The following is a 27,997-nucleotide window of genomic DNA, read 5'->3' as shown; positions in this document are numbered from 1 at the left end:
GGGTGGGGGGGATGAGCTATACCTCCAGAGCTCCCATGGACCCTAGAAATGCTTGTTTTCTGCATTCAGAGACTATCAGACTGTGGTTGGACTAGTCATCTTTCTCATACTAAGCTTCTAAGCAGCAGCTGCCCGGAGACAGCTTTGGGATCTGGCCCCCATTCAATGATTGTGACATTCAGAGAGGAACTGTTTCGGGGACCAGAGAAGATGGTAGCTTTCCTCCTCTGTCTTCTGAGCTGTGAAGTCTGAGAGTGCAACAGGCAGCTGGGTACACATCATTGGTTTCTGGATATTTCCCCTGTGTGTGTCTTTGTGTGCATATATGTATATTTGACATAACTAAGAGCGAGGTCACTTTTTTGTTTTGTCTTTCTTGTTGCCCAGTGAGCCACACCCATTATTCACATTTTCAAGCCCCCAGCCATAACCTAGCCTTGTGAGCTTTTAAACAGAAGTGCTGTGGATTGGGCGAATGGGAGCTGATCAATTTCTTTTCCTTTCCCATGGTTGTTGCTTTATTGACCAGGGAGGTTAAGACATTAAGGCAACTCAACACTGATATGAATGACTTATTGCCTCAATTGTTCTCAAGCTTGAGCTTTTCACACGGCAAGTATCATTTCCTTCCTGCTACTTGGTAGGGTTCCGATGGCCCTGAGCAGGTGGGTGTCAATCTGATTTGACCATAGAAAACCAGGACCCAAGACCTTGGAAAACAATTATTCCTAAGAAGTTAATTGGCACTCTTATCCCAGTCCTCATTAGTGGAAAGACACTAAGGTGATTGAAATAAATATTATTCATTATTATTAATAAATCCTGCTAGTTTTCTGTATTTGGTTTTAAATCTGTTCTAATTGATACTTAGGAAGCTGCATTTGAGATTCAGCCTCTTGACAAGATCACAGTGCTGCGGGATTAAGAGTCAGATGTGTGTTGTAAGTGCTGTAGCGACAGGCTGGGATTACTGAAATAAGATGCAAAGTATAGACAGACATTTTGTAACTTTCACACTTAGCTGGAATTAATAAGTTCCTATTTTTGTCAATGTCGGAAAGCCAATGAATGTCAAATACAGAGTATCTCAGAACATGTTCATATAAGGATCTGTACCTTCAGCTAAAATTTTCTTAAACCTGCTAAAGTGTCATATTTCTTGCAAAGTACTTCACCACCAGCCCCTTGACCCAAGTCTTCAAATCCAAGGAAACTGTGCCCTTGGTGACCCTTTCAACAGTTTTTGGAAGTCACATATCCCTTGAGGTAGAATTTGAAGGAAGTTATATACAAAGTTTCCCGCAATGAAATATAAATATCATTTCTCTCTTGAAATAAAATAAAGAAAACTCCAAATGCCAAACTACACCAGCCATAAAAGCAAAACATATTTATGCCATCATCAGCCTCATTGTTGTGAAAACTTTTAGTAAAATAAGCTTAGATGAAGAATTACCAGTCTTTCTCTTAAAACATTCAAGAAAAACCTGTGTCCAACAGCCTATGGTCATTTGGTTTCCCATGGTTTTACTCCTCAACATGTCCCCTTTCCAGAGGAACAATCACAGAGCACAACTAGGTATTTCAGAAATGGCTTTGGGGCTGATGAAATTCCTCTCTTTTGATATTCAGGTTTTCTGCAGCAAGCCTCCCCCCTCCCCTCCACCTTTTGCTCTAAGAACTGTGTGGTCCTTAAGAATAAGGGGGGGGGGTGTGTGAACAATACTAGGGGAGATAGAACTAGCTTCCCAAATAGTAACCCGAGCCCTTTCTTCTCCCTACCCTTCAGTTTGCCAGGCATTCATCACTTGTAATGAGTTTGTTGTCTTATCGGTTCCTATCAGAGCTCTCTCAGTAAGAAAGGTGATATTATAGGACAGAAACAGGCCAGGGAACCCAGCCTGATCTGTGCCTCAAGGTCACTTGTTTGCAGAATTTCTCATGTTTGGCTCCTAAATATTAGGTGATTGTCAAATTCAGCTCATTCCTACAGCCAGGCAGGAGCTTTAACAGTCAAGTAATGTACATCCTGAATTGACTCAATCAAGAGGTTTCTTTTTTTTCATCCCATCTGAAGAAATTTCCCTGAACAACCATGCTATTTCTTTCTTTCTTTTTTTTCCCAGCCAAAAGAAGGGGGTGTGGGGGAGGGAACGCCAGTTTAGCAAGGAGGAAAATAAAACTTCTGCATCTAACATTATTCACAACAGAGTTTTGTGCACTGCCTGAAGTCCCTCAGCAGGAACCTACGGAGTTAATTGATGTCGCATGAAACCTGGATTGACGAGAGCCCCTGAAATGTCTACTGAGGCAATCACCCCCCCTCGAGCACACACGCAGACCCCAAGTCCCACGAGCAAAACGCAGATGAGGTCCCGAAGGTCCCAAAGGGAGGAAAAACAGATCTACTTACAAGCATTAGTCACAGAAAAACTATTGGAAGAATCCAAGTGATCTACGTGGTAATTCAAATGGAAGGGCTTCTCCGTGGTGTTCTGGTTGGTGTTGTATAACTGCACGGCAAAGCGGAAAGCGCTGTGCTCCTGCACCGTGTTTCTCATGAAAAGTCCACCTATAAGCAAAAGGAACCGAGATTTGGTTCGTGTCCCCCCCAGGACCGGCTAGAAATTGGGGAGAACTACAGATAGGGGATATCTCTCAATGGCACTGGGGTGTGCGGTGATTATTGATTTTCAACCTGTGTGTCTTTCTAGACTCTTGTGAACTCAAATTTTGGCCAAGAGAAACCAGGTTTTCCTCCTGACTGAAGAGGAGAAGAGGCCGGAGACAAGGGGGAAAGGGGAGAGGGGGAAGAGGGGGCTGCTTTGGGGTAGGACGATGGAACCAAGAGCGGGACTTGGTTCTTTCTCAGGCAGTAGCTTCCTCTCCACTTCTCCCCCCCCCCCCACCGCCCCGCCAACCCCGACGCCCATCTCCACAAGCTGGCTCATCTTTTCCTGGTGCAAAGGGAAGGTTGCGAAGAAAAACAATTCCATTCCCCCTGCTGCCCCATCCTGTTCCCGGTAGCCATCTCCCACCCCACCGGACAATACGGGGGTTTGGTTCAGTAACCAATTCTAACTTCTCGACTTGTAAATACAAGACAGAAGCTGAGAGAACTCTCTCCCAGCGCCCGGGAGCCGGGCTCCAGACAGACACAGCGGCAATTCATGAATTCGTGGTGTGCGTGACTTCGCCGCCCGCCCGCCGGCTCGCTCGCACGGCTCCCTGCCTCACCCCTGCCTCCTACCCCATCCGCCACCGACCCCGGCTGCCGGCCGGGTCTGGGGATCCAGGGTGGGCTTCCAGCTCCCCCAGCTCTAGCCGGTCTCCGGCAGACGGACACGCGGGACGGGGCGCCCTGGCGCGGCCAGACAGGCGGCATCACCCTGGGACAACTTCCAGCCGCGGCACGCACGCCATGGCAAAGTCCAGAGCAGCCAGCCGAAAAGCCGCGACTCTTCGCCCCTTTGCAGCCTCCCGGCCTCCCGCATGCTTCCCCTGCTCCGCTCCTCTCGGAAACCCCGGCAGCCCACCGCTCCCGTCCCCAGCCCCAGGAGACCCCTCTCCCGTCCCCGCCGCTCCCTAGACCAGCCGGCTCCCTGGGGCTCAGATCCCCGCGGTTCCTGCCCGGTCCCCGTCCCCGGTCCCCTCCCCAGGCCATGCAGGATGGGGACCCGCGGCCGCAGCAGCCCCGCCGGGGCAGTGATCTAGGGCGCAGGGGAGCCCGGCCCCACTGGCTGCTTGCTCGCGCTTACCTATGCTGATGGTGTTGGGGAATCCTCCGTGAGAATGACCCAAAAGCCCCAGGACTAAAAGGAAGACCGCCCGGAGCACGTTTTGCCCCATTTTCTTCTGCCTGGCCATGCTACGCCTAAAACGAAGCTGACAAGAGCATGGGCGCAACTCAGGAGTCGTCAAAATAATAATAGAAAAAGAAAAAGAATTCGCCGGCTCTTACACCCCCTCCCCTCAACTTGCTCTCCTCACTCTTCCTTTCCACCCCACACTAGTCCTCCTCCTCCACCGCCTCCTCTCTCTCTCTCTCTCTCAATCTCTCTCTCTCTCTCCCTTTCTTGCTCCCTCTCCAGGCTCTCTCACACCCCCTCCCCGCCCCCCACCTCACTTCTGTCTTCACACCAATCTGGAAGGCGGGTTCATTGGCTGCAAGCTCGGTTCGCCAAAGCGATCTCTCTCCCTACCACTACGAGAGAGAGAGAGAGAGAGAGAGAGAGAGAGAGAGAGAGAGAGAGAGAGAATGAGAGAGAGAGAGAGAATAAAAACCTAAAACACCGAACAAAACAAAAAAAGACAGAACACCGAGAAACAACACAAACAACAACAACAAAAAACCCCCAAAGAAACAGAGAGAGCGCGAGACAGAAAGAAATTATAAAGAAAATCCGAGACTTTTCTTCCCCCAGAAGATGGTGGGTCTAAAGATGGGAAAAAAGAAGGAAAGAGCGAAAAGGCTCAGCGCCGGTGAATTGGGCTCTTCCAATTGGGCCGGTAGGGGGATATTGATCAAAGTTGATCTGACGTGGAATTAAAGCCGCACACCGCTTAGCTCCACTGCAAACTGCAGCCCTGGACTGCAAAGCCTCGGCGCTGGCGTTTGTCAACACCGGAGATGGGATCGATAGAAATACACTAGTCTTCACGTGGGCTACCCTTTCAAGCGGCAACTGGCCCTTTAAAAAAAAGACAGAAAAGCTGCATTGCCTTAGCGTTTGCGTGTTTGTCTGGAAGAAGAGGGGTCTTGGCGGGGGGCGGTTAGCGGTTACTCCGGAGTCTTTGTAGAGACTCGGAGAAGCAGTTCCCATCACAATGCGCCCGAAGATGCTGCGCATGCCTGGCCCTGCCGCTCAGTTTTTACAGCAGAGATCCGAGGGCGAGTGAACAACCGTCCCCCACCCCATGGCTCTGGGACGCCAGTACCTCCCCTTACCCAAGTGCACAGCCGGGCTTGCGGCGGGGAGAGGGCCGTGATGGGCAGTGTGAGGCTGACTGTTTTGGAGGGCGTAGAAAAGTATGTGCGTGGAAGTGGTAACTAAAAGGTTAATGAAAAGGACGCTCAGTCCCACCGAGAAGGAGGATAGAAGTGTGGGAATGTGCTGGGATAAGGGTAGGGGATTGAAAGTTAAGGTTGGAGGAAGCTGTTCCTAGCTGCTTTGCTCCCTTGCTGTAGCCTCTGGACCAAGAGCCTGGGTCCCTGACTGATGACCCCAGAGGCTATCAATTCCCCTCCCCCCAGTTCTCTTTTACTCCCTGTTCTAAGGGGAGGAAAGAACCTTCCAAGTCAGGCAGTGTGGCCCGGATCTCTATTGGGGGATGGTCACCTCCACAAGATCTTGTGTTGGGCTGTAGACTCTTCTCCCTAGCCCCTTTCTCCAGTGGTGGGTTGGGAGAAAAGAAGCTTCCTCATCTCCCAAGTCTTTCACTCCTACTCCAGCTCCTCTGGAAGAGACAAGTTTTATTTCTCTCTGTGCCAGTTACGCTCCTCTTCATAGCCTCTCCTCCTGGTCTATGGGAAAAATGAACTTTGCTGCCAGTGTACAGGAAACTGGTATGCGTGGGGCAGGGGATACGGGGCAGGGGCTCAACTGATCCACCAGTGACTCCAGAACTTTGGATTTGGCATGACACAGATTGGAGCCTAGAATAGAAAGTTTCCAAACCCTCGAGCAACCAGAAAAATGGTTCTAGGCTCTCCCCAACTTTGTATCCATTCTGATGATGCAAAATCTGTATTTCACCACTCATGGAAATCTTTTATCTCCATTTGGATAGTACATGCTAGGAATGAAAGAGAAACCTGGCTGGCACAGGAGACTGAATTTGCAAGTGGCTGGAGCATTAGGGCCAAGGAGGTAGCAGAGACCAGGTTGGCCACGCCTTGACAAGTGTGGAGAGTGACATGGCATGGTTCAGGAATGTAGGCTTAGGAGACAGGTTTACATTCAAGCCTATATTACATATAGGCTGTGTGTGACCTTGAATGACTTTCTTAATCTCAACTCCAGTTTTCTCATCTGCAAAATGGGAATATTACTACTTCTTTCCTTGTAAAGTGGTTGTGGATTAAATAAGGATTAAATAAAATAGTGGACACAAAAACATCTAATTCAGTGCCTGACTCATAGAAGAACCAATAAGTGTTCATTTCCAAACTCTCTTCCCTCTTTCTCACCTTTTAGAAGTGCCCTTTCTCCCCTGAAGTACCTCATGCCCTCAGCCTCCCCTTTCTCCACCATCCCCAGACCTCACACTCTGCGACCAAGTCTTTGCCAGTGTTCCAACAAAATCCTCCCATCAGGGTTCCTCAAGAACCCTTGGAGACAGGAGAGAATCTGGCAGATGAATCTTTACTAAGGTTCTAACGGCAGGCAGTGACAATTTGATATGAAAAATGACATTCAGAGAACCTCTCCTCTGTGTCAGGCACGATATGGTCCTCCTTTTCAATGACATAGTTGCATTGTAATAGGAGCCTTCGGTGCCTTGACCCAAAGGACTAACTCTAATGAGGAGTTTCCGTTTGATTTCAGGTGTGGTGTTGACAATACATTTTGGATGGAGGGGGTTAGCTTTCAGCACACCTCACCTCACTCCCGAAAGCATCCGGGTCCCCATCCGTGCTTGGCTAGCCATCAGAAGGGGTGGATGAAGAGATCTGTGGCTACTTTCACTGTCATTTGGCTTGAAGAGTAACGGGGTGGATCAGTAACAAAAAGATGAGTGGAAGAAAGGCATTTCAGCGCCTCTGCCCTTGAAAATCCTCCATTGGATTCATCACTGTAAATGGCACCTACCCTTCCTGTTCTCAGTCTCCCCTGCCCACTACCTGTTTTCCTCTCTTTCATCTGCTGCCACTTTTTAAACTTTTAGCTGTCAGTGGCGGCTGTTGGCAGAATTGGATTAGTCCCATCTGAGCCAGCAGGGACACAGTGGTGAACCAGGCATATTGCTGTTGGTTGAAAAGTCCGTATAATACATGCAAATTCTTTTGCATTCAATCTCTCATGCAAGAAAGCAGTGAGATGCTTTTTGAACTTCAGCTTTGTTTTTCCAGTGAGGAGCCAGAGATTGTACTCGCAACATCATAGCTGCCAGAAGTTGCCGACAAAGCCCCACATCTACCTCTCTCTCTGTGGTGAAGAGGGATCTCTGCTGGATTCGGAATTACCTGGTAGTCTTAGGACCCATGGTCTGCACTTCTAAGTGAGCTCTACGAGGCAGTTTAAGCAGCAAGAAAAGAATTCATCGCAGTTCTTATAGAGAAGTTGTTTGTATTCTCTCATGAAGTGGTTAGTCAGGTGTAGCCACAAGAGGGGACAGGAGAGAGGCACTGGATAATAAAGTTTATTAGACTCACAAGTTTTAGAGAAACAGAGTCACTGTATGCCATGCAGGAAGGCCTCACAGGGCAAGGGAGCACCAAAGGAGTGGGCTCAACCAAGCAGATGGGGGGAGAGAGAGAGATTGACTCATAGGCAAGAGCTTTTATCAGGAGGGAGCACACAAGCAAAAGGCATGAGGTGATTTCATTGGTTTTGAATGATGGTAGGTCACAGTCGGGGAGGGCAAGAAGGGGAACTTGTGGCAGGGGCCAGTCTTATCGCAGTGGGGCACCCAGTCACCTGGGTGGGGTGCTCACAGCCTGTTTGGTTTGTGTGGATGTTGAGGCAGAAGGAAAAGCGGAAGTTTTACATTTACAATACAAAAGGGAAAGTGGTGCTTCTCTTCGAGGTTTCAGGCTTGGGAAGGGGGACTTGGGTAAGCAGAAAGAAATGTCGGCCAGTGGATCTGGGGGAGAAGATCTAACTAGACATTGATTCTCATACTTGTTCACTTGATACCTTGGAAATAGGGAAAATAATGACAAAAATCATCCAGATTCATTGGAAGGAAACTGCTGTACCCTTTAAAAGTAAAGAAACCAAGATTCTATACCCTTTGCCTAATAGAAAGATAACTTCCTCACTGCTGGACTTGAAACTTTGATATCTTCAACAAACGTTTGACCACCTGCTATGTGACAGACTCTGGTAGGCACCAGGAATATAAGGGAGCAAGAACATTTCTGCTTTCAATGAATTTCAAGTTCAGAGAAGGAGCAAATGTATTCAGTGGCAATGACAATGTAACATGGTAAGTGCTGTGAAAACAGTAAGCACCAGGGACCATGGGAGTACAGAGGAAGGTGTTCAAAGATCTGAAACAAGGTACTTTCCTTATTCCAGATTCAGTCCCATGCCATCAAAAAAAGAAGTTAGAACAAGGTGATTTCTAAAGACCCTTACTGCTCTCCTGTTCTATGGTCCTATGGTTCCATGAGGCAGGATTATCTTAGGGTCAGAAAAACTGTCCCAACTTTAGCCTAATTAATTCTTTAGCCTGATTAATTCTAATCAAGGAGCTACTTCAGGTGCTCCTGATTCTTTATGGCTCTCTCTGCGCTTTCGTTCCTGGATTCTTTGGGAAGAATAGAGTCCAGTCATGTCTGGAGACCCAGGTTGGGTGTGACAAATAAGAAAGCCTGGGTCTTCCATCTAACTTCTCTGCCATTCAGTCTTCTCTCTACTACCCCTCCAGGAACCTCCGTAGAAGTTCTCTATGTAGATGTCATCCTTGGTGTTGCTGAATAAATCTACAGCCCTGCAGAGCTGAAATTCTAGGCATGGGCCTAGTTGGCACTGCTTCTGGTGGGAGTTTATGTGTAGCTCAGAGGAGAGGTCTTATGAACTTGGGTTTGATATGCCCAGAAATGGATCCATAGCAATTTCCATGAGGAGACAGTCCCACCAGGTGAGCATGGCCATGGAAGCGATTGTTTATTTTGAATTATTTTCAGATTGTTTATTTTGAATTATTTTCGGCTTGCTTTTTATAGATGGGAAGGGTGTTTACAACTTGTTTGTTTTGCCCTGAGGATATCTCCAGGAGCTATTTGGGGGGCATAATTACTTGGAGATGATCTTTCCCCTCTAGTCCCTCTGTTCCAACTTTTTCTCACTGGACTAAGCACTTTCACATTGCCTCCTTTAGTTATTCTCAGGGCTAGTGGCCATGTTCTTGACTCCTTCAGTTGCTATATCAGTTAGGATGCCTCATGCTTCAGGTAAGACAAAACCCACTAAAATTGGTCTAAATGATAAGAGAGATGTGTTGACTCACATTTCTGGAAGAGACAGAGGTAAGACTACTTGAGAATTGATTAGACTTAGTAGTTCAAAAATTTTATCAAAGACCTAACTTCTTTTCCTTCCTCCTTTTTTTTTTTTTTTTTTTTGCTCACCATATTATGGCAAAATATCTGTAGCATGCCTTGTCTTCACTTGCATCACTGGTTCAAAATGACTCACATGAACATTCATGATTGAATCCTGTGGTCAAGTAATGTCATGCTTAGACCTGAACTACCTGAACCCATCACCGTGGCATGGAGGAACAGGATTATACCCCATTCCTAGCGTCCGTTCTCCCCTACCCTTCTCCAAACCACATGATGGACACACAGTGGGGGAGGGGGATATGGAGGGTGTGTGGAAACAACCACAATAACCACTAAAATCCCTATCTTGCCAAAGGTCTGCTCCTAATGAATTGTGGGTGGTAATCATTTTGCTCCTGAAATCTCTACAGGCCCGTGGTAACTTGCTGAATAGTCTTGTCTTTGGCCCATTAGAGGTAGGCTGCTCAATGGTGAGATCCTTCTGCGACTTTAGTAGTTCATTCCCCGAAGTTCAGTTTGTGATGCATCTGCCTGATATTTAATTCTGCTCCTAAGAAAGTCATTTTATATAGCATGTCCAGGGTGAGAAATGAATGTAGAAATAATTCCTTTTCCTCTGGGTAGAGGCAAATAGGCTTTCCGATCTTTTCAGATAGGGATCTAGTGACCCTTCTTCATGTCCTTCTAGGGGTAAAAAGAGGTCTGGGGTGTTGCTCCATAGACTGTGAAACTGAGGAATCAGAGAGGTTTAGTGAACAGCTCAAGGTCACACAGCCAAGTGGTGGGGAATGGAGTTTCTTATCCCTCTAAGGCTTTATCCACCAGACCAGAGTCTCCTTCATGCTGTGAGAGAATTGAATCATAACAAATATATTCTGCTGGGATGGGTACATCTTAGCAAGTAATTATCCCCTGGTGGGCTCTGAATGGGCTTGTAAACTGCAGATGGAAGTCACATGGCTTTGGGACTCCCACTTCTCACAAAGTGACATTCTTATAAGCTGCAATGTCTCTCTGATGGGAAGTGTTAATTTATTGTGAATTATTCCAGGTTATCTCCCATAGATGTTATTGTTGACATTTTTATTAATGTATGCCTTTTTTTTTTTTTTTACTCCTCTGGGAAGGTTAGGAACTGTCACTGTCAAATAGTACAGGCAAGTCTGGGGGAAATTAACCCCCAACCTAAAACTGGCCCTGCCTCCCAGCCCGAGTTGGGGATGGGTTGCATATTTGAGCAGATCTGAGAATTTTATTAAGGAATCTGGATGCCGATTGGCTGAGAAGTTATGCTTTTATACTCTCCTGGAAAAAATTTCCATTTTTCAGAGTACTTATGAAAACTAGAAACTGACTCCAGATTCTGAAGCTTACATGACTGTATGTTGGGAACTGAGTCAGCATCATGTTACATTGTATGAAGGTAAACAGACCCCCCCAGCCTTCCTGAGGTACGTGTATGTGTGAGGGTGGTGGTGATGAGGTTGGGACGGGTGAAGCATATGTGTTAGATTGAATGAGTACTCTAATTATTCACTCCTTCCTGCATCCATACCTTTATCATGACCTCATTGTGGGCGGTTTATTTCTTTGCCCCTTAATTTTGGGCTTGGCAATGTTGACTTGCTTTGGCCAGTGGCATGTGGATAGAAGTGGCAGTGTGCAAATTCTGGCCTATGTCTTAAGGAAACTCATGGCAGTTCCGCTTGCCATCTTCACCTCTGTGGGTGTCATGAGAAGAACAGGTAGCGGATAGTTTTCTGATCCAAGAAGGATGAATGATACGTGGAGCAGAACCGGCCCAGTTGACTCACAGGCCTGAAGTAAGAAAGAGAGCCATCTCTGTTGTTATTACGGTCTGTAACAGAGCTGCCCAGTTGAGATCAGTCTAGATCAGCTGAACCACAGCCAACCTACAGATGGGTGAGAAATGATAAATGGTTTTGTTTTAACCTACTAAGATTTGGGTTCTCTAATATGACAAGCATCTGGTAGTGGTGTGTTTCGATGAGCAATCCAAGGCTACAGTGACCACGCATCCTGATTTCCCCAGGACAATTCAGTTTATGCCCACCATCCCAGCACAATTATTACCGATGCCCCCTTTCGCTTTTATAAGTGTCTTAGTTTGGATGCTAAACTGTCTGGTTCATCTAGCTGAGGCAATGAGTGGCTTACGGGTTGCTTCGAGGGCCAGATGGAAGACTTGGTATCTGTTTGTTTCCCACTCCTGCCACTTAATTTCTGTTTCCTGATCTATTTGATTAGGGGGTTTGATGGTAACTATCTTTAGGAATAAGGTATTTTTCACATTCCCTTAGATAGAGGAAGGTCTGCGTTTCCTGTTTTAAAAGTGAATTCCACATATTTAGGGGAATGAAAAGACGGCCGGACACAGTTGAAATTTTCAGATATTGACTGTAGCTAATTATTAAAGAGGAATTGCTGGGTTTGCTAAAGTTGCATCTGTTCTAATCTGTTTGCTGTGAGCACATTCTGTTGAATCTTTATGACATCACTTCCATGAACATAATAATATTTTTGGGAAAAGAAAAGCATCACATTTTTCTGGGTGATTACCCCACACAGCCCAAATTGGTGGTTTTCTCCTTTGAAAAGAAGGTATCTTCTAATTTAAGACAATCTAGTATGTGGAAATACAAATTTGGAGAGAGCAGAGAGTAGTTTACTAAAGGATTCACCACATGTTCCCTTTAAATAGTGAAGTGCTCTCCTTAAGTGGTTATCAGTTGGATGTGGTTTGCTCCCCAGGGGACAAGTGGCAATATCTGGAGACCTTTTTGATCATCGCACCTGGCAGTGGGGGGGTTGGGGGCAGATTTCTACTTACACTCAGTAGGGAGAGACCAGAGATGCTGCTAAACTTCCTATAATGCCCACCACAGCCCCCAACACCAAAGCATTATACAGTCCCAGAAGCCAATAGTGCCACTGTTAAGAAACCCTCTTTTTATGTACTCAGAATAGGAGTTTTAAAAAACCAAATGTTTTCCACACCATTTGGTTTTTTCAGAACTGTGAATATTGTACCAGGTATCTGAAAACCTGGATTCTAATTGCAGTTAGACCCAAATTATTCTTTTGGCGACTCGGTGTTTTGAGCTGTGAATTGGGGATATATCTTATCTGCCTCTTCATATAAGGCACTGAGGAGAGAGAGACAGAGAGAGAGAGATCATTAATAGAACCCACTCAATATTGTGACATTCAGATTGGTAAAGTTGATTAGCTCAAGTTAAATAAGGAAATGTGAACTTTCTCAGAGAATTACTACTGCTTTTACTTTTCTAGACATTCTATAGCAATAGTTCTCTGGTGAAGAAACTGAGACAGGTCAGAATGCCCATCACTTCCCCAAACCTGACACCAAGGCTTTCTGACTTCCTGTGCTGCTTTTGCCTTAATTCATTGCAAGCTACCTACAGTTCCTGGGTACAGTGCTTCCGGGTACGAAAATATCTCTAGAATGATCCTCAGAGTGCAGGGTTTGTCAGAAAACTAGTTTACACTGAGCCACCACACTTAGCGGGTCTCAAGGGTGGGAAATGGCTTGGAGTTTGCTAAGTAGCAGCAGGGAGAGTGGTTAACAAGGTCCACCCAGTATTTAGAAACTCTTCAGGGCAGAGAGGATTGGCTGTATAATTTGTGGGGTCCAATGCAAGATGAAAACACTGGGCCCCTTGTTCAATTGTTAAGACTTTCAAGACAGAGACCGCAGAGCATGGTAGCAACTCCAGGGCCCTCCTGGCAAGCACAGGGCCCTTCTAGCATGGGGTCCTGTGAGGCTGCACAGGTCACGCTGCCGAAGCCGGCCCTGAGGGCATTGCCTGCTCTCCAGCAGGAGCGCCTCCCTCCTTGGTTCCCTGGGCTCATGACTCCAAGCCCCAGGGAGAAACTCATTCACTAAGGGTCCTACAGGGTCTAAAGGAAATGAAAGGGCTTCCTCGAGGGAGGTTGCAAACAGTTCCTCACTGCTTCTTCTGGCCTCCCTCAGTGGGTAACCCAGGTCCCAAGAGAAGTTCCGTGTTACAAAGGAAGAGAAAAAAAATCACTTAAAATCACTGTATCTTGGCAGGCGGCCAGTCAAAGAGTGGTCTTACAATCTTACCTACCCTGCTATCCAAACTCACATTGAGTTCCCTAAGGGGAAGATCATTTTACTTCTGGAGGCACCATACTAAGAAAGTCCCTGTGAGGCAATGCCTTGAAATTCAAAACAACACAAGACAAAGCAAAAACAAACAAACACCCCGTCCCCCTTAAATGTTCCGCTGAAAGTCTAGAACATTGTCATGTTTTGCTAATAAAGGGGAAGCAGTGACTCCTCCCCAGTTCTGAATTGCTTTCACTCGAATTTCTGGTATATACAGATTAACTTATTGTTTCCCCTGATGGTGATGACGGCAATGATGATGGCTAGCATATATTTCTTGCCAAGGACCAGGTACTTGCTAAATGACTAAAGTATATTGTCTCTTTGAATCCTTAACTCTTTGAGGTAAGTACTGTTACTATCCCCATATTTAATGCAAACCAAAATTCGAAGCATTTCATACAAGCTTGAAAGGAAAGAGACCCTGAGAAGCATCTGTTAAACAAGGAAATGGAGAGTAGTTGAACAAGTTTGAATGCGAAAAGTGTTATTGTTTTTTCATTTTATTTAGGATGCTTCCTTTATGGTATATTTTGTGAACACGAAAATCATTTTCACATGACTTTCATAATGCTTGGTACCCAGAAGCTTCTCAGTAGAGGTGTGCTGAATGAATTAACGAGGGCTTCCATGAGCTCACTCAAGATCTCAACCTTCTTAAGAAGTTTCTTAAAAATATCCTAAGCTCTTTAATCATGAATTCTGACACAAGGGTTTTGAGAAACAAAATTTTGTGGTTGGAGAAGTACAGTGTACCTTCATTTCAGGTAAATCATACCTGTATTATCAACCTGCACTTCTGATATGGTTATAAACTATGGCATCATTACCACCACCTTGTGGGTGTTTCCAATAATTGCAGACCAATTACCCAAGCACAAAGCCATAGCATCTGGATAATTGAAACCTTATACTTCTCCATCAGTACAGTACTTGACTTTGCTCAAGTTAGATTCATGGCCATGGCGAACAAATTAAAGCAAGGAATTTCTAAGTATTTTATCATAGGTTATTTCCAAGTCTTGTTAGAATTAGGAACAGTGTGATTAGTAAGTACATAAATGGATGGAATGCTTACATTCCCAAACTAATCATTTTTTTGAAAATTATAAACATTTCGTTGGTTTTGTTTGTTTTTTAGAGAGAGAGAGAGAGAGAGAGAGAGCGCATGAGCACAAGAGCAAGTGAGTGGGGGAGGGGCAGCAGGAGAGGAAGAGAGGGAATCTTTTTTTTTTTTTTAAAGATTTTATTTATTTATTTGACAGAGATAGAGACAGCCAGCGAGAGAGGGAACACAAGCAGGGAGAATGCGAGAGGAAGAAGCAGGCTCATAGCGGAGGAGCCTGATGTGGGGCTCGATCCCATAACACCGGGATCACGCCCTGAGCCGAAGGCAGACGCTTAACCGCTGTGCCACCCAGGTGCCCCAAAAGAGGGAATCTTAAGCAGGCTCCACGTCCAGCCTGGAACCTGACTCGGGGTTCGATTTCATTACCCTGAGATCATGACCTGAGCCAAAATACAGAGTCGGATGCTTAACTAACTGAGCCACCCAGGCGCCCCACACTTTATTGTTTTTCTAACTAGAGGGAGACTTGAGGGAACCAACTTCCTTGGTATTGGAATAGTCTGTAGTTCTATATCTTTAACTAAGTATTTACTAACTTGGTTTATTTAAGACGGCGAGTTTTGTGAGGGTGGGGATTTTTTTTTTTGTCTGTTTTGTTTATTGCTGTAATCCCAGCACCCAGAAAAAAATGTCTGGAACGCAATTGATGCTAAATAACTTTTGTCAAATGAGTGAATGAATGCATGAATTAACCTAAAGCGAGATCTGATGGTGCTTTGTTTAACATTATGGGTCATAAGTTAGGAGGAATACAAGGGAGAAAAAGTTTCTGATTTCATGGACAGACTAAAATGAAGAGACCAAATGCCCTTTCAACTGGGTGGTTAAATTTGGCAAACTCAGAGAGTAGTGACCATAGCTTGTGCTTAGGACAAGACTTTTTGAGGTGCAGAGCACTGTGGAGAAGAGTAGAGGAAGGATGTCGTGGGACAAAAGGAGAATAACCTTTCTCTTCTTGCCTCCTCGCCGTCAAAACTTACCCATCCTTTCTGACTTCTTTCCGGGATTCTGTCAGCTAAGTGGTTGGTACCTTCTACAAGGTACTTGGCAGAAAGCAGTCCTTGCGTTACCATTAAGGAACTGTGGCAGTTGAGAAGAATTGGAGGTTTGAGTTAGTATAACGTTTCTGGTTTCTTAAGAACATGGAAATTGGCTGAGTGTGTCTGTAGCTGGCCACAGTATGATAAGAGGCTGGGTGGTGAACGCCGACAAAGTGGAAATAGACATCAGCAATTTGCTGCTATACCTTATGATATGGGCAAACCTTGCTTTATGCAATGGGCATACATCTAAAAATTTGTGTGGAAAATGAATTTAGGTAAATTGAATTCTATTTTAAATCCAGGACATGTGCTTGTCACTTAAAGGAACTCTGGAGCAAATCATTTTCTCAAGTGAAAAAATTGGCTATTTTGTACTAAAAAAAAAGAATACCACAGTCCCCTATAATTTAGAGGACAGACTCCTTTAGATAAAAAGACGTAGTTTTGGGCTGTTTATTTTTCAAGGCTTTTGTTACCAAAGCTTAAATTAGGAAATATCTGATTCCCCAAAACCCCAATATTCCAATCCGTTATGTTTTCGAAGTATACTTCTGAAGCAAGGTCAGTAACTTGCCAGATTATCTGGGTCAAGTTGAAAGGTTAATGAAATACATATGGTACCACCCTCCCCTGCCTCAAATTGCCACCATTCACTCCTTTGCTGAAGACTTGCATGTATAACATAAGCTGTAAAGTTCAGGTCAGTGGGAGAGGAATTATAGTATGAGCTATTGTTTATCAAGTGCTTACTATGTGCCAGGTATGTGCAAAGAGATTTAATACATTAGTTCATCTAATCCACATAACCCCGTGAGGTAGGTGCTGCTATTATTTCAATTTTACAGCCAGTAAAACTAAGACACACACACACAGATTAAGTGACTTGCCCAAGGTCACACAGCTCTAAGTTGTGGAGGTGAAATGAGATCCAAGAAGCCTCTATGCCACCCTGCCTCCACATCACCCTGTGTGTGTGTGTGTGTGTGTGTGTGTGTGTGTGTGTCTGTTCTGACATCCCAACTACTTTGTGTGTTCTCAAAGCGCAGGGAGCAGATAGCTGCGTCTATGCCACACAAACTCAGGGGCCACTCAACCAGCATTGTAGACTGGAGCAAACAAAGACTTGGGAAAGAGTTTTATTTTGTTTTCATGAATCTCTCTCTCCACCTTCGCTAAAGCAGATTGATTTTTTTAGGGGATGGACGAAGTACTGTTTGTTTGTCCTAGAAAACAGTTATTTACTGAATGGTAGTCACATGCCCTGGAAGGGTTAACTTTATAGTCTGAGAGGGAGTGGGCAAATGGGTAGAGTGCCATACTTGTCTTCTTTCATCAGAACCATGGTGGGTGATTTAGAGCAAGGACTGCTCTCCCTGGGTTCAAAATCCTCCGTCCACGCCTAGTGTTAGGGTGATTTGACTTCCTTGGGTCTCACAGCCCTTGTCAGTACAATGGGGATGATGAGTAACCCATACCCCACCAGGCTGTTGCGAGGGTGGAATGAGGTAATTAAAGTGCAGAGAATAACACCTGACACGTAATAAATGCTCAGTAACGTTAGCTATTACTGTGATTAGCTCCAGACCCAACAGCGTATTTGAGCACAGATCCCCCTGAGCTTCTTTGGTTCTGGGGGGGCTCCGAGAAGAGTCCATGTTGCTAAGCTGGACAAAGCAGGAAAGGCTCGTGCATTTGCAGAATCTGTCAGCATTTGAGTTTGTTTAGCCCTGGCAGAAAATGGCTTCCTGCTTTGAAAACACAGAAAAAAATGTATTTTAAAGTGAAGAAACACCTTTTTAAAAAATACTCGGAAGACTTATTAGGCAGAAAACAGCTTTTACAGAGCAACGTCGTGGTGATTGAGGGGAAAACATTGTCAAGTGTCTGAATCAGATTGCCTTTAATGGAGAAGCGGGGCTGAGCCTGGCAGAGCCAGCTAGGGTGGTGGGGGGAGAGGCGGAGGGCAGGGGGATGCAAAGGTTTTGCCAAAGAGCCACGGAGATTGGATCGTGCCAGCGCAGAAACCACTTGCCAATGAAAGCTGCAGTCACTCTCACCCACTGCCACTGTGCGGTAATGAATGCATTTTTGATTAGTTTTGCTGATTACCTGCTCTCTATGCACACAGCACAAGATAGAATAGCCGAGTCTGGGGCTCTTGGTGAAGACCTTAGAGGCGAGGGGGCAGCAGGAGGGCTTTGATTATCTTTTTTTATTTTTCTCTCCTCACCTGCTCCTCAGTGTACGTTGAGATAACGCTGGCTTTTCCTGGCAGCAGCTAAGAGGCCAGAACCTTGGGGTTTTTTCCACACACTGGTGCTGTTGCAGGGCAATAAAACTAGTGCCAGAGGGGCAAGGAGCTACACAGAAGCCCCCATCCGCTCTCCTCTGATTTCCTTGTAGTGTGTAACTCATCTTCTCAACCACAGGAGACGAATGTCTTTGCATATATTGAAAAAGAAATGATGTCTTTGATTTCCTAGATACATTACTAGTATTTACCCAGAGATGAGAATTAGGTGGGGAAATAGGTTTTAGGCTCAGAAGGCAATGTCTCTGAAGATTTAGTGCAATTTGGATGGGAACACAAACTTTGGGAAGGAAAAACACAAGTTATCAATTTTGGAACAATTTCCTCTCTGGTGCTGTAAGATGAGAACTGAAATCCGATGTTTATAATCAAATGATTCTTCTTTCTTTACAGATGTAGTGGATTTCTTCAGATATAGTGGATTATTTTCATGTATTTTCTCTGTGCCCAGGCTATTAATTTTTTTTTTTCTTTTTGGTCCTTGTCATTGTTGTTCTGGATGTGGCATTGCACGAGGACCGATCTGTTTCTTACAGGTTGAGGGCTAAGTAACTGGCCAGATGCACCTAGGAATGTTAGCCGACTGAGTGATCCTGCCTAGAGCAAGCACTGTTTGCTTTATGGGTGAAAATGGAGAGTACGACAAGCAACTGTTGGTGTACCTGAATCAGGTCCAGCCCTGTGTTTAGGAGTGAGTTCTTCCTTTGAGTGTGACTTGAGGGGCTTCTAGGGCTTCCATGTCACCTTCTTAGTGTCTTCCTCACGGGCCTTGTTCTACTTTCTGAGATTCCTGTCCTCACCCTGTCCTTTGGGACACCCTCTGTTAAAATGGCGGTACTTCCCACATTCGGTGCATGGCTTCCCAACGTTTCTGCATCATGGCAAACAGGCAGCTCCTCTGAACTGGAGTCAGGAAGTCGGGGGACTCAGGTCACTCCAAGGCCTTGAGACCCAAAGGCACTTAGTAACTCAGCACGGCTCTCATCTATCCACCTGACACTGTCACCAGCCCTTCATAAGGGTCACTGCATTGTTTATTGTCCAAGCTGGGACACTTTTGAGAGTGGAAGAGGACACTTAATAATTAAACCAGGACATCAGACAAACTGTATAATCTAGGAAATGTGTTCATCCTAGTAAATGACACCTTAACCCAGGTTAGTTTTCCAGATTAGCTCTGCTGATACCACACCTTTGAAATGTGTGCTTTTCTGGTTTCCTCCATTAGCCCATTTCTTTATCTGCCTTTCTGTTTATACAGCTGCTATCACTGCTATTATGCTTTTTTTCAGCCTCCATTTTACAGACAAAGAGATAGATAAGAGGCTAAATGTTGTTTTCCCCCCCTTATGTTTCCATCAGAAGTAAGCGATCAGGTAGTGTAAGGATCACTGGGGCTTCCAGGGCAAATCTGTGCTCTTTGAGTCTTTACTAGCTTTCTCTTTTGGTATTTTCCTAGTCTCCTTCATCTTTTCTCTTCCTCTAGCTTTTGAGTGTGCCTATGTTCCCTCCCATGTCCAGAACTTTCTTTCTTTTCTCACATTCATTAGAGCTTAACTATTCTCTACAGTATTCCATTCCCTCAGGACTTTGCCCTCTGTTCAAAAAAGAATGGCGAACAATTCACGTATTAGCCTCTCTAGACAGTATATTCATATTTTAATAGGGGACTTCTGGAAACATAACTGCGTTAGTCCAGTGAAGCAGCGATAATGGTGGGAATTCAGGAACCCTGGCAAACTAGAGGCGTTGTTTCGGTTAGAAGATACAGTTTCAATGTGACCTGAAATAACCACACAAGGCCTGTCTTGGTCAGGGCTTTCAAAGTTGCATAAACTGTAATGCCTCTGGACAAGACTCCTGCAGTCATCTGAATGACATGCTCTCTGGGATTGTGCCATCATTTTAGATTTACTTAAATTTGTGGAAAGGCAATAACAATGCTTTTAATAACAGTAGAAGTTGATGAAAGAGTAAAGAAGCAAAATAATCCAGGTTATGTGTCTGATCTGCTCCAGGCAGAAACATGAGCTCACTTTGGTGTGGTAGAGATTTGGAAATGATTATCTTTTGTCTTGTCTTCTTGGGATGATGAGACATAGATTTGCCTGGAGGATGGACAAGAGCTCTTAGAGCCCTCCATTTTAGTATCTCCCCCATCTGCGTTCCGTTGAAAGTAAAGTTTAAAATATCAAGCATTAGAATTCTTTGGGAAATCATTTTCAAAGGACAATTATAATTTATTTCTTAATGTCTATATATAACCTCTGCCCTACCAGTTGCCATCTAAGCCAGCTAGTTTGTTCTCCTTGTGGATGTGACATTTGGTCATTCATTTACAAATATTTCTTGAGCACCTACTATGTGTTGGATACTGTGGTAGACACTGGTGAACAGGATAGACATAGATTCTGCTCTCATGTTAGTTAAACAAAGAGCAAACAAGTAACAATCCATTTGGATTTGCTTAACAAAGAAAGCCAATAGGGTGCTGCAATATGAATAGAAGATGAGGACCAACTTTCAACAGCCAGTAACGGAAAACCAAACTCAAATTAGGTCAGGTTGGGGCACCTGGGTGGCTCAGTAGGTTAAGCATCCGACTCTTGATGTCAGCTCAGATCATAATCTCAGGGCTGTGAGATCGAGCCCCACAGGGCTGCTTAAGATTCTCTCTCTCCTTTTCCCTCTGCCCCACTGTCACCCTGCGCTGTGAAATAAATAAATAAATAAATAAATAAATAAATAAATAAAATTAGGTCGAGTAATATGGAATTCATTATCTCACTGAATAAAGAGTCTGGAGGCAAGGCATCCAGGGTCAAGTCAGATACACAAGATAATTATTATGAGGGACCCAGGCACATTCCATCTTTCTATTGTACCATCCTTAGCATACGGGTAATATTTCACTTATGACTGCAAGATGTTTTGCACACTTGCAAGCACCACATGTAGACACACAACAGCTCAAGAAAATTGGTGTTCTTTCTCTCTTTTCTCAGCAAGGACCTTTCCAAAGCAGACTTCCCTTTGTGTTGCTTTGGTCAGATCCATGTCATTTACTCATCTCTAAACCAATCACTGACAAGAGGGCAAGATATGATTATGATTGTCTAAGACCAGTTGTTACCTACTATTTGCAACTGGGAAAGGGCCAGGCTCTCCAGACCATGTGACAGGCATATCTTTGAACAAAATCATCATTGTGCTAGCCAAGAAGGTAGGTGAGGGTTGTTGCCATGGGGGCAGTCCGTATTTTCTGCCTCAGATAGAGTGGTGAGGAACGGCCCATTTGCTGGAATGACATGTTAACTGAGACATTAAGGATCAGATAGAGTCAAATGAAGTGGGGGACATAGGGCTTGTGGACAGAGGGAAGAACCTATGCAAAGTACTGGAGACCGAAAGAGTTTGGCATTTTTGAGGACCTGAAAGAAGACAAGTGTGACAAAAATATAGCAAGTGAGGGGAGAAGTCCATGAAGTGAGGTTTGGGAGCAAGACGGGCTGGTAGGGCGTGGTATAGATTTAAGATTTACTCTAAATGCGGTAGGAAGCCACTGAAGGGTTTTATGTAGGTGTGGAACATGACCTCTATTTTAGGACACTCTTGCTGCTACACAGAGAAGTAGTTGAAGGGTTGGCAGGAGTAGAATTTGCACACCAATTAGGAGATTTTGGCAATGGTCTAGGCAACAAATGGTGGGAACTTGGGGAGGTAACAGCATAGGTGGAGAGAATAGACTTCGGCAGAAGTGGAAGTGTTGATCCAAGAGTTCTGCTTAACCATGTTAAGTTTCAGGTGTTTGTGAGATACCCAAGTGGAACCAAGTGGAATTGCGTAGGAGACTGTAGCTCTGAGGAAAGATCTGGAAGTCAGCATTTGAAGCCGAAGGGCTGGATGAACTCACTTAGGGAAAAGGAGTAGAGAGAGAAGAGACAAGGATTTAGGACCAAGTCCTAAAGTCCATGAACATTGAAACATTGGGGAGATGGGAGGGTTCTGCAAAGCAAATTGTGAAAATGGAGGCCATTGAGGTAGGAGGAAACCCAAAAGAGACTACATGCCTTACCTCGCGTCCCACAGCTCACATTCCTCTCTTGGGGGCTCAGGAGGATGGTGTAGAAGTCTTTGAAGGGACAGGTAGATGAGAATAGGAAGCGGTAATTTTACACAAATTAAATAACATGTTTTTTTAAATATAAAAATTATATTCACTGTTGAACATTTCGAAGACGTATAAAAACATGAAAATGAAAATCACTCCATTTGTTATTATTTTCCTGTAGAATTACCCAGTCTTCCCTCTCCTTCACCTTACCTCCCTTCTCACTCTCTGTGCCCACGACACACACGCACCTGCATGCACATGCACGCAGTATAAACAAGGATGGGCTAGGCTGTGTTGTGATAGCAACCACCCCCAAATCTCAATGGCTTCATACAATACAAGCTTTTCACATATCCAACATATGTGGGCAGGGAGCTTCTGCACATCGTGGTCACTTAGAGACCCAGGCTGATAGAAGACTCTTTTCAAGACATGCTTCCATGATTGTCAAGGCGGGGAAAGGGCATGTGGCACATTGGTCACTGGCCCTTCAATGTTCCACTCACATTTCACATTCCAGTTGTGTTACATGACCATACGTAACATCAAAGGGATTGGGAAGCACAATCATACTACATGCCTTGAAGGAGAACGTGAAAATATTTATGAACAGTCCTAAGTATTACTATAAACATGTATATATTTATAATGTCATACTCTACATACTATTTTGCAACAAACTTTTTAACTCAATATGTTTGAAAAGCATATCTTTAGGGGCGCCTGGGTGGTATAGCGGTTAAGCGTCTGCCTTCGGCTCAGGGCGTGATCCTGGCATTATGGGATAGAGCCCCACATCACGCTCCTCTGCTATGAGCCTGCTTCTTCCTCTCCCACTCCCCCTGCTTGTGTTCCCTCTCTCTCTGGCTGTCTCTATCTCTGTTGAAAAAATAAATAAAATCTTAAAAAAAAAAAAGAAAAACATATCTTTAAACATTTTCCATGCCATTAAATCTTCTATAATTTACTTTGTAATAGCCTCATATATAGGTACACGATAATTTATTTAATCAGTCCCTTAATATTGGCTATTTCAGCTGCTTCCAATATTTCGCTATTGCAAATTATGCTGTAGTGAAGTCCAATTAAAATATATTTTTGTTTTCATTTATGATTCTTTCTGCAGAATAAACTCCTATATGGTGTTGCAGCATCAAAAGATATTCAAATTGTTGAGGCTTTTGCTACTTATTGTTGAATTTTCCTCCAGGACAGTTTTATCAATTTATGCTCTTACAAGCAATATGCAAAAGTCTACATTTCCCTGGATGTCACTAATTCTGGCTGTTATCCCTTTTTTTTTTAACATTTGCTAATTTTCTCAATAAAAAAAAATCACATTGTTTTTGCTTATGTTTTTCATGGATTAATGGTGAGAATGAGCATTTTTATATGCTTTCTGGCCATTCGTATTTTGTGAATTGCCGGTTCGTGTCCTCTGCACTCGTTTTTGGAGTGACCCTTGTACCAATATACATGCTTCACTTTTACACAGCCCCCACTCATGAGCATACTTCTTTTCTCTCTTTCCCTCTTGAGCTTAAGATGCTTAATAGTAACTAAGGCAACACAACGTGCTAGGTGGTTGAACTTCAAAATAGTAGTGGTAATCATACCGAAACACTCAACGGTAACTTTTATTAACTATTTCTGGTCTAAACAAAATTGTCCCGTACGTTCTGAGTGTCTATCAGGGATACGTAGACATTTTTCATAAGTGCTTTTCTAGGTATATGGGGTCCTTATACTGAGAGCAGGGTTGCTGCATTCTATGTGAATGGTGCCACCTGAACTTGTGTGATGGGCTCACCTTGCTGAGGGTCTGAAGGTCCGAGAACCGAGGTTTTGTTCCTATTAGCTCCACCTGATTCTGTCATTTTCTACTTCATCTCCTCTCCCTCACTTCAATTCTAACCATCAAGTGAATATTTTTCATCATAAAGGACATTATAGGTTAGCATGGGTAAACGACTGCTTGCTTTTAAGAAAAAATTAGTAGCACAGTAATTGATTTGAGTAAAATCTGACACAAACCCTCAAAATCTAAAATAAATGAATGTGAAGATGCTGATTGGAGCAGTGGTGTGTTCTCTACTTGGCCTCACCCTCATACTCCCTGCCCAACCCTGGATTCCCACGGAGCAGTGTTGGACAATGATTGGTCTAAGGGATGGGAGCTGGGCCTGGAATGAGGAGTGAAACTAACTGGCTGTGGGACCTTAGATGTGTTGCTTAGCATTTCTGAACCTCACTTTCTGAATCTATGAGATGGAGAGAGTATTAAGTTGGCACTTACATATCGAGAACTTACTTTGTATAAAATCCCCATACCAGATACTAGGAAGGATTAAAATAGAATGAGTCAGTCCTTGCCCTTAAGAAGTTTTTCATTTACTTAATACCTACTTCACTGATCTTCTAAGATGCGTACGAGATCCAATAAAATAGCAGGTGCAAGTAAGGATAACAATGTGAAAATGCTTGGAAGAAGTGAAAAATCACACGAACGCAAAATGATATTATACATTTTGAACTGTCATTAATATTTTATTGAGGTCATCAGAAGGTGGGGGCTTCCTTAAAGGTAAATGAGGCTGCTTTGTAGAGCTCGAACCAGTCAATTGAGAAGTGGTAGTTGCCATCCTGCCCACATCTCCAGAGCTCCCCAGTGTTCCAAAGAGTCATGAGAAATGCTTCCCATCTGCAACTGCCCTCCTGAGACCCAGCATGAAACCCACGTATGGGGAAAGGGCAGTCACCGAGGAAACTTTCCAGGATTCAGAGGCTGGGCTGGACTTGGAGGCACAGCCCTCTCAGTAGGATCACGCAACAGTCAACCCTAGAGTGTACATTGTTGTGTTAGTGTGTTAGAAAGGTAGATGCAACACGTGGCAGGAGGTCTTCAGGGCTCATTGGGCAGACAGGTGCATTTGGGAGATCCATCTATTGGTAGCAGAATCCTTACCAATGGATGGAGATCCCGCGGAGGGAGCTGGGCCTAGCAGGAGCATTGGGGCCCTAATCAGAGGAACCAGGAAATAGGAACCGGGTCAGAAGCGCAGGCTACTTACAGGTGACCTTTGGGTTCTTAATGTCTTCCAGGCTATACATTTACACGAGCTGAGTAGCATGCAAGAAGAATTTTTGGGGGTCACCTGGGTGGCTCAGTCAGTTGAGTGTCTTCCTTCATCTGACAGAACAGGGTCCTGGGATCCAGCCCTGCATCAGGCTCCCTGCTCAGCAGGGAGTCTGCTTCTTGCCTCTGCCTCTGCCCCCCTTGTGCTCTCTCTCGCTCACTCTCTCTCAAATAAATAAATAAATAAATAAATAAATAAATAAATAAAATCTTTAGAAAAAGGAGCATTCCCCCCCCCACTTCAGTGCTTATGAGGTAGTAGCCAAAATGGAGAGAGAATAAACAGGCCCTGGTTGCTAGAGGAAATCCCCAGAAAGAAAATCTTTCAATACCTGCCCCCAAGGATATCTCTTTGGGAAGAATTTAAAATGCATTTTAATGTTACATTTCCTATGCTTGGTTACAGTGTATTAGGGGAAGGGAATTTGTGAAATGTTTCTCAGATACTAAAGCATTTGTTAACTTTTAACGACAAAAGGCAATTGAATTCTTTAGACTGTGGTGAAGATAGTGCTGCATTGTTTTCTGTCTGATCAAGAGAGATTAGGGCAAAAGCTTTCCAAATCGAGGGTTCTTTGTTCTCACAATGCAGGGTAGAGGATGAATTAGGGTGAGCCAGGGTCGATAGAGTCTACCTGTAGTTGGATTAGAGAATATTGTAGCAATGCAAGTGAGAGACACTCGCTGTTTGCCTGGGAGCAGTGGTAATGGCAATAATGAAAAGAGATAGATTGCAGATATGTCTCGGATAAAATCAACAGAACTTGATGATGAGTTGGACACGTGTGTAGTGTGGGAAAGCTGTGCTGGTAGGAAGGTGACATGAGTGGGAGGGAGATGTCAAAGATACAAGTCCTGGGCTTCCGGCTCACACATCCGGACATATGATGGTGCATTAACTAGGAGGGAGGACACTGGAAACAATTATGTTTGGGGATAGAAAACTCTGAGTTCGGTTTTTGACATATTGAATTGGCACTGCTTTTGAGACTTTAAGAGGAAACGTTGAGTGGGAAGCCTGGAGTTCAGCAGAGAGGTCCATGCTGGAGACATAAATTAGGTGAGTCATTTATGAGTCACACTATACATATTATTCTGTAATTTGCTTTTCGTCTTTAATATGTCCTGTACATCTTCAATTCAATACATATTAATCTCATTTAATACGCATGTAATATTCCATAGTATGTACAAAGGCGCTGTAATTTATTCAACCATTCCCTTATCAATTCTTTTATCAAATTCAGATTGGCTTCAACATTTTTAAAAGTATTATGAATTCTGCAATAAACAAACTTACATATGTATCTTGATAGACTAGTGCTTTTACATCTGATGGGTAAATATTCAGAAGCGAGATTGCTGAGTCAAAAGCTGTGCACATTTTAATTTAATAAATATTTCCAGGTTGAGAGCATGAGTTCCAGAATAGAAGTGTCGGGTTTCAAATTTTGACTCCACCTCATACTAGCAGCTTTATAACCATGGACAAGTCATTTTTTTTTGTTAAAGATTTTATTTATTTATTTGAGAGAGAGAGAGAAAGCACACTCACATGTGTGCACAAGCAGTGGGGGAGGGGCAGAGGGGGAGGGAGAGGCAGACTTCCCACTGAGAAGGAAGCCAGATGTGGGGCTCCATCCCAGGACCCTGAGATCCTGACCTGAGCTGAAGGCAGATGCTTACCCATCTGAGCCAGCCAGGCACCCTACCATGGACAAGTTATTTAATCTCCTCTGCCTTACTCAGTTTCCCCTTCTGTAATTAGCAAGTACGGATCTCATATGGCTGTTGTGAGGATCATAGAAATAATAGATTTATATAAACAGCTTAGATATTTTGAGACATACAATGAACTCAATAAGTGTAATTTGTTATTATTTTTAAAAACCTGATATTTATTTATATCCCACCCACAGCGTTGAAGAATACATATTCTCTCACAAACTCAGCAGCACTGTATGTTAATCAATTTTTTAAGACGTTGCCATGATTTCCAGTTCTGACCATGACAGAGTACCTGGTATCAGGCTCACCCTCTCCCCATGAACAACTATAAAAACTTGACAAAGTAGGGGCGCCTGGGTGGCTCAGTCGGTTAAGCATCTGACTCCTGATTTCAGCTCAGGTTATTATCTCTGGGTGGTGAGATGGAGCCCCACATTGGGCTCTGTGCTGGGTGTGGAGCCTACTTAAGATTCTCTCCCTCCCTCTCCCCGTGCCCTTCTCTCCTTCTCTAAAAAAAAATTTAAAAAAAACCCCAAAAACAAAACCTTCACAAAATATATAACACAACTATTTACAGGTATTTGACAGTGATCAAAATGGGACTGCAATCCTTGAGAGAGACAGCAAGTATATGATTCAAGCCCACCATTTACCCAGAGTGAATGTTCTCCCTGGGTGTATTTCCCAGGATGGCAGAACCCAAGCAGAGAATGGTAGGCAGAAGAGGCAGAGATCACAGTTTTGGGGCTACTCAAGTGGTTAGAATTGGTAAACAGGTTGCCAGAGAGATGAGAGACATGGAGAAGTAACCCCAGAAGCCTGAATGTTGTGAAAGTAATTCCTAGCATGTGCCAAGCAGCGGCCTAAGTGCTTTTAGGTTTAATTTAATTCATTTTTTAAAGATTTATTTACTTATTTTAGAGAGAGCGAGAGAGAGAGAGAGAGTGAGCAGCGGAGAGGGGCCGAGGGAGAAAGGGTTTTAAGTAGACTCTGTGATGAGCATGACCCTGAGACCATGACCTGAGCCAAAACCAAGAGCCAGATGCTTAACCACTGTGCCACCCAGGCACCCCATAGCTTTAATTTAATTCTCATAGAAATCCACAAAATATTATTATCCCCATTCG

The 27,997-nt window shown here is 44.2% G+C and overlaps 1 protein-coding gene across 7 annotated transcripts in view; it reads right to left on the bottom strand.

Annotated features, from left to right (window-relative positions):
* Nucleotides 1-4,827, bottom strand: part of GRIA3 (glutamate ionotropic receptor AMPA type subunit 3) — a 267,816-nt gene extending 262,989 nt beyond the window's left edge. For 3 of the 7 annotated variants that reach the window (XR_004622357.1, XM_019807524.2, XM_034649233.1), the window contains exons 1-2: nt 3,759-4,033; nt 2,414-2,572 (exon numbers count right to left, since the gene is read on the bottom strand). Coding sequence is in view for 6 of the 7 variants with exons in the window: in XM_019807524.2 (XP_019663083.1) it covers nt 2,414-2,572; nt 3,759-3,867 (268 nt within the window). In the remaining variant the exon portion in view is untranslated. Of the gene's footprint in view, nt 1-2,413; nt 2,573-3,758; nt 4,034-4,121; nt 4,335-4,560; nt 4,635-4,722 lie in introns of those variants that run through there. The other 4 variants (XM_034649234.1, XM_011234226.3, XM_011234224.3 and 1 more) reach the window with 4 other exon arrangements.
* Between the last annotated feature and the right edge of the window lie 23,170 nt (nt 4,828-27,997).

The sequence above is a fragment of the Ailuropoda melanoleuca genome, chromosome X, assembly GCF_002007445.2.
Source record: "Ailuropoda melanoleuca isolate Jingjing chromosome X, ASM200744v2, whole genome shotgun sequence".
Taxonomy (NCBI): Eukaryota; Metazoa; Chordata; class Mammalia; order Carnivora; family Ursidae; genus Ailuropoda; species Ailuropoda melanoleuca.
This window is presented reverse-complemented; position numbering and strand designations above follow the sequence as displayed.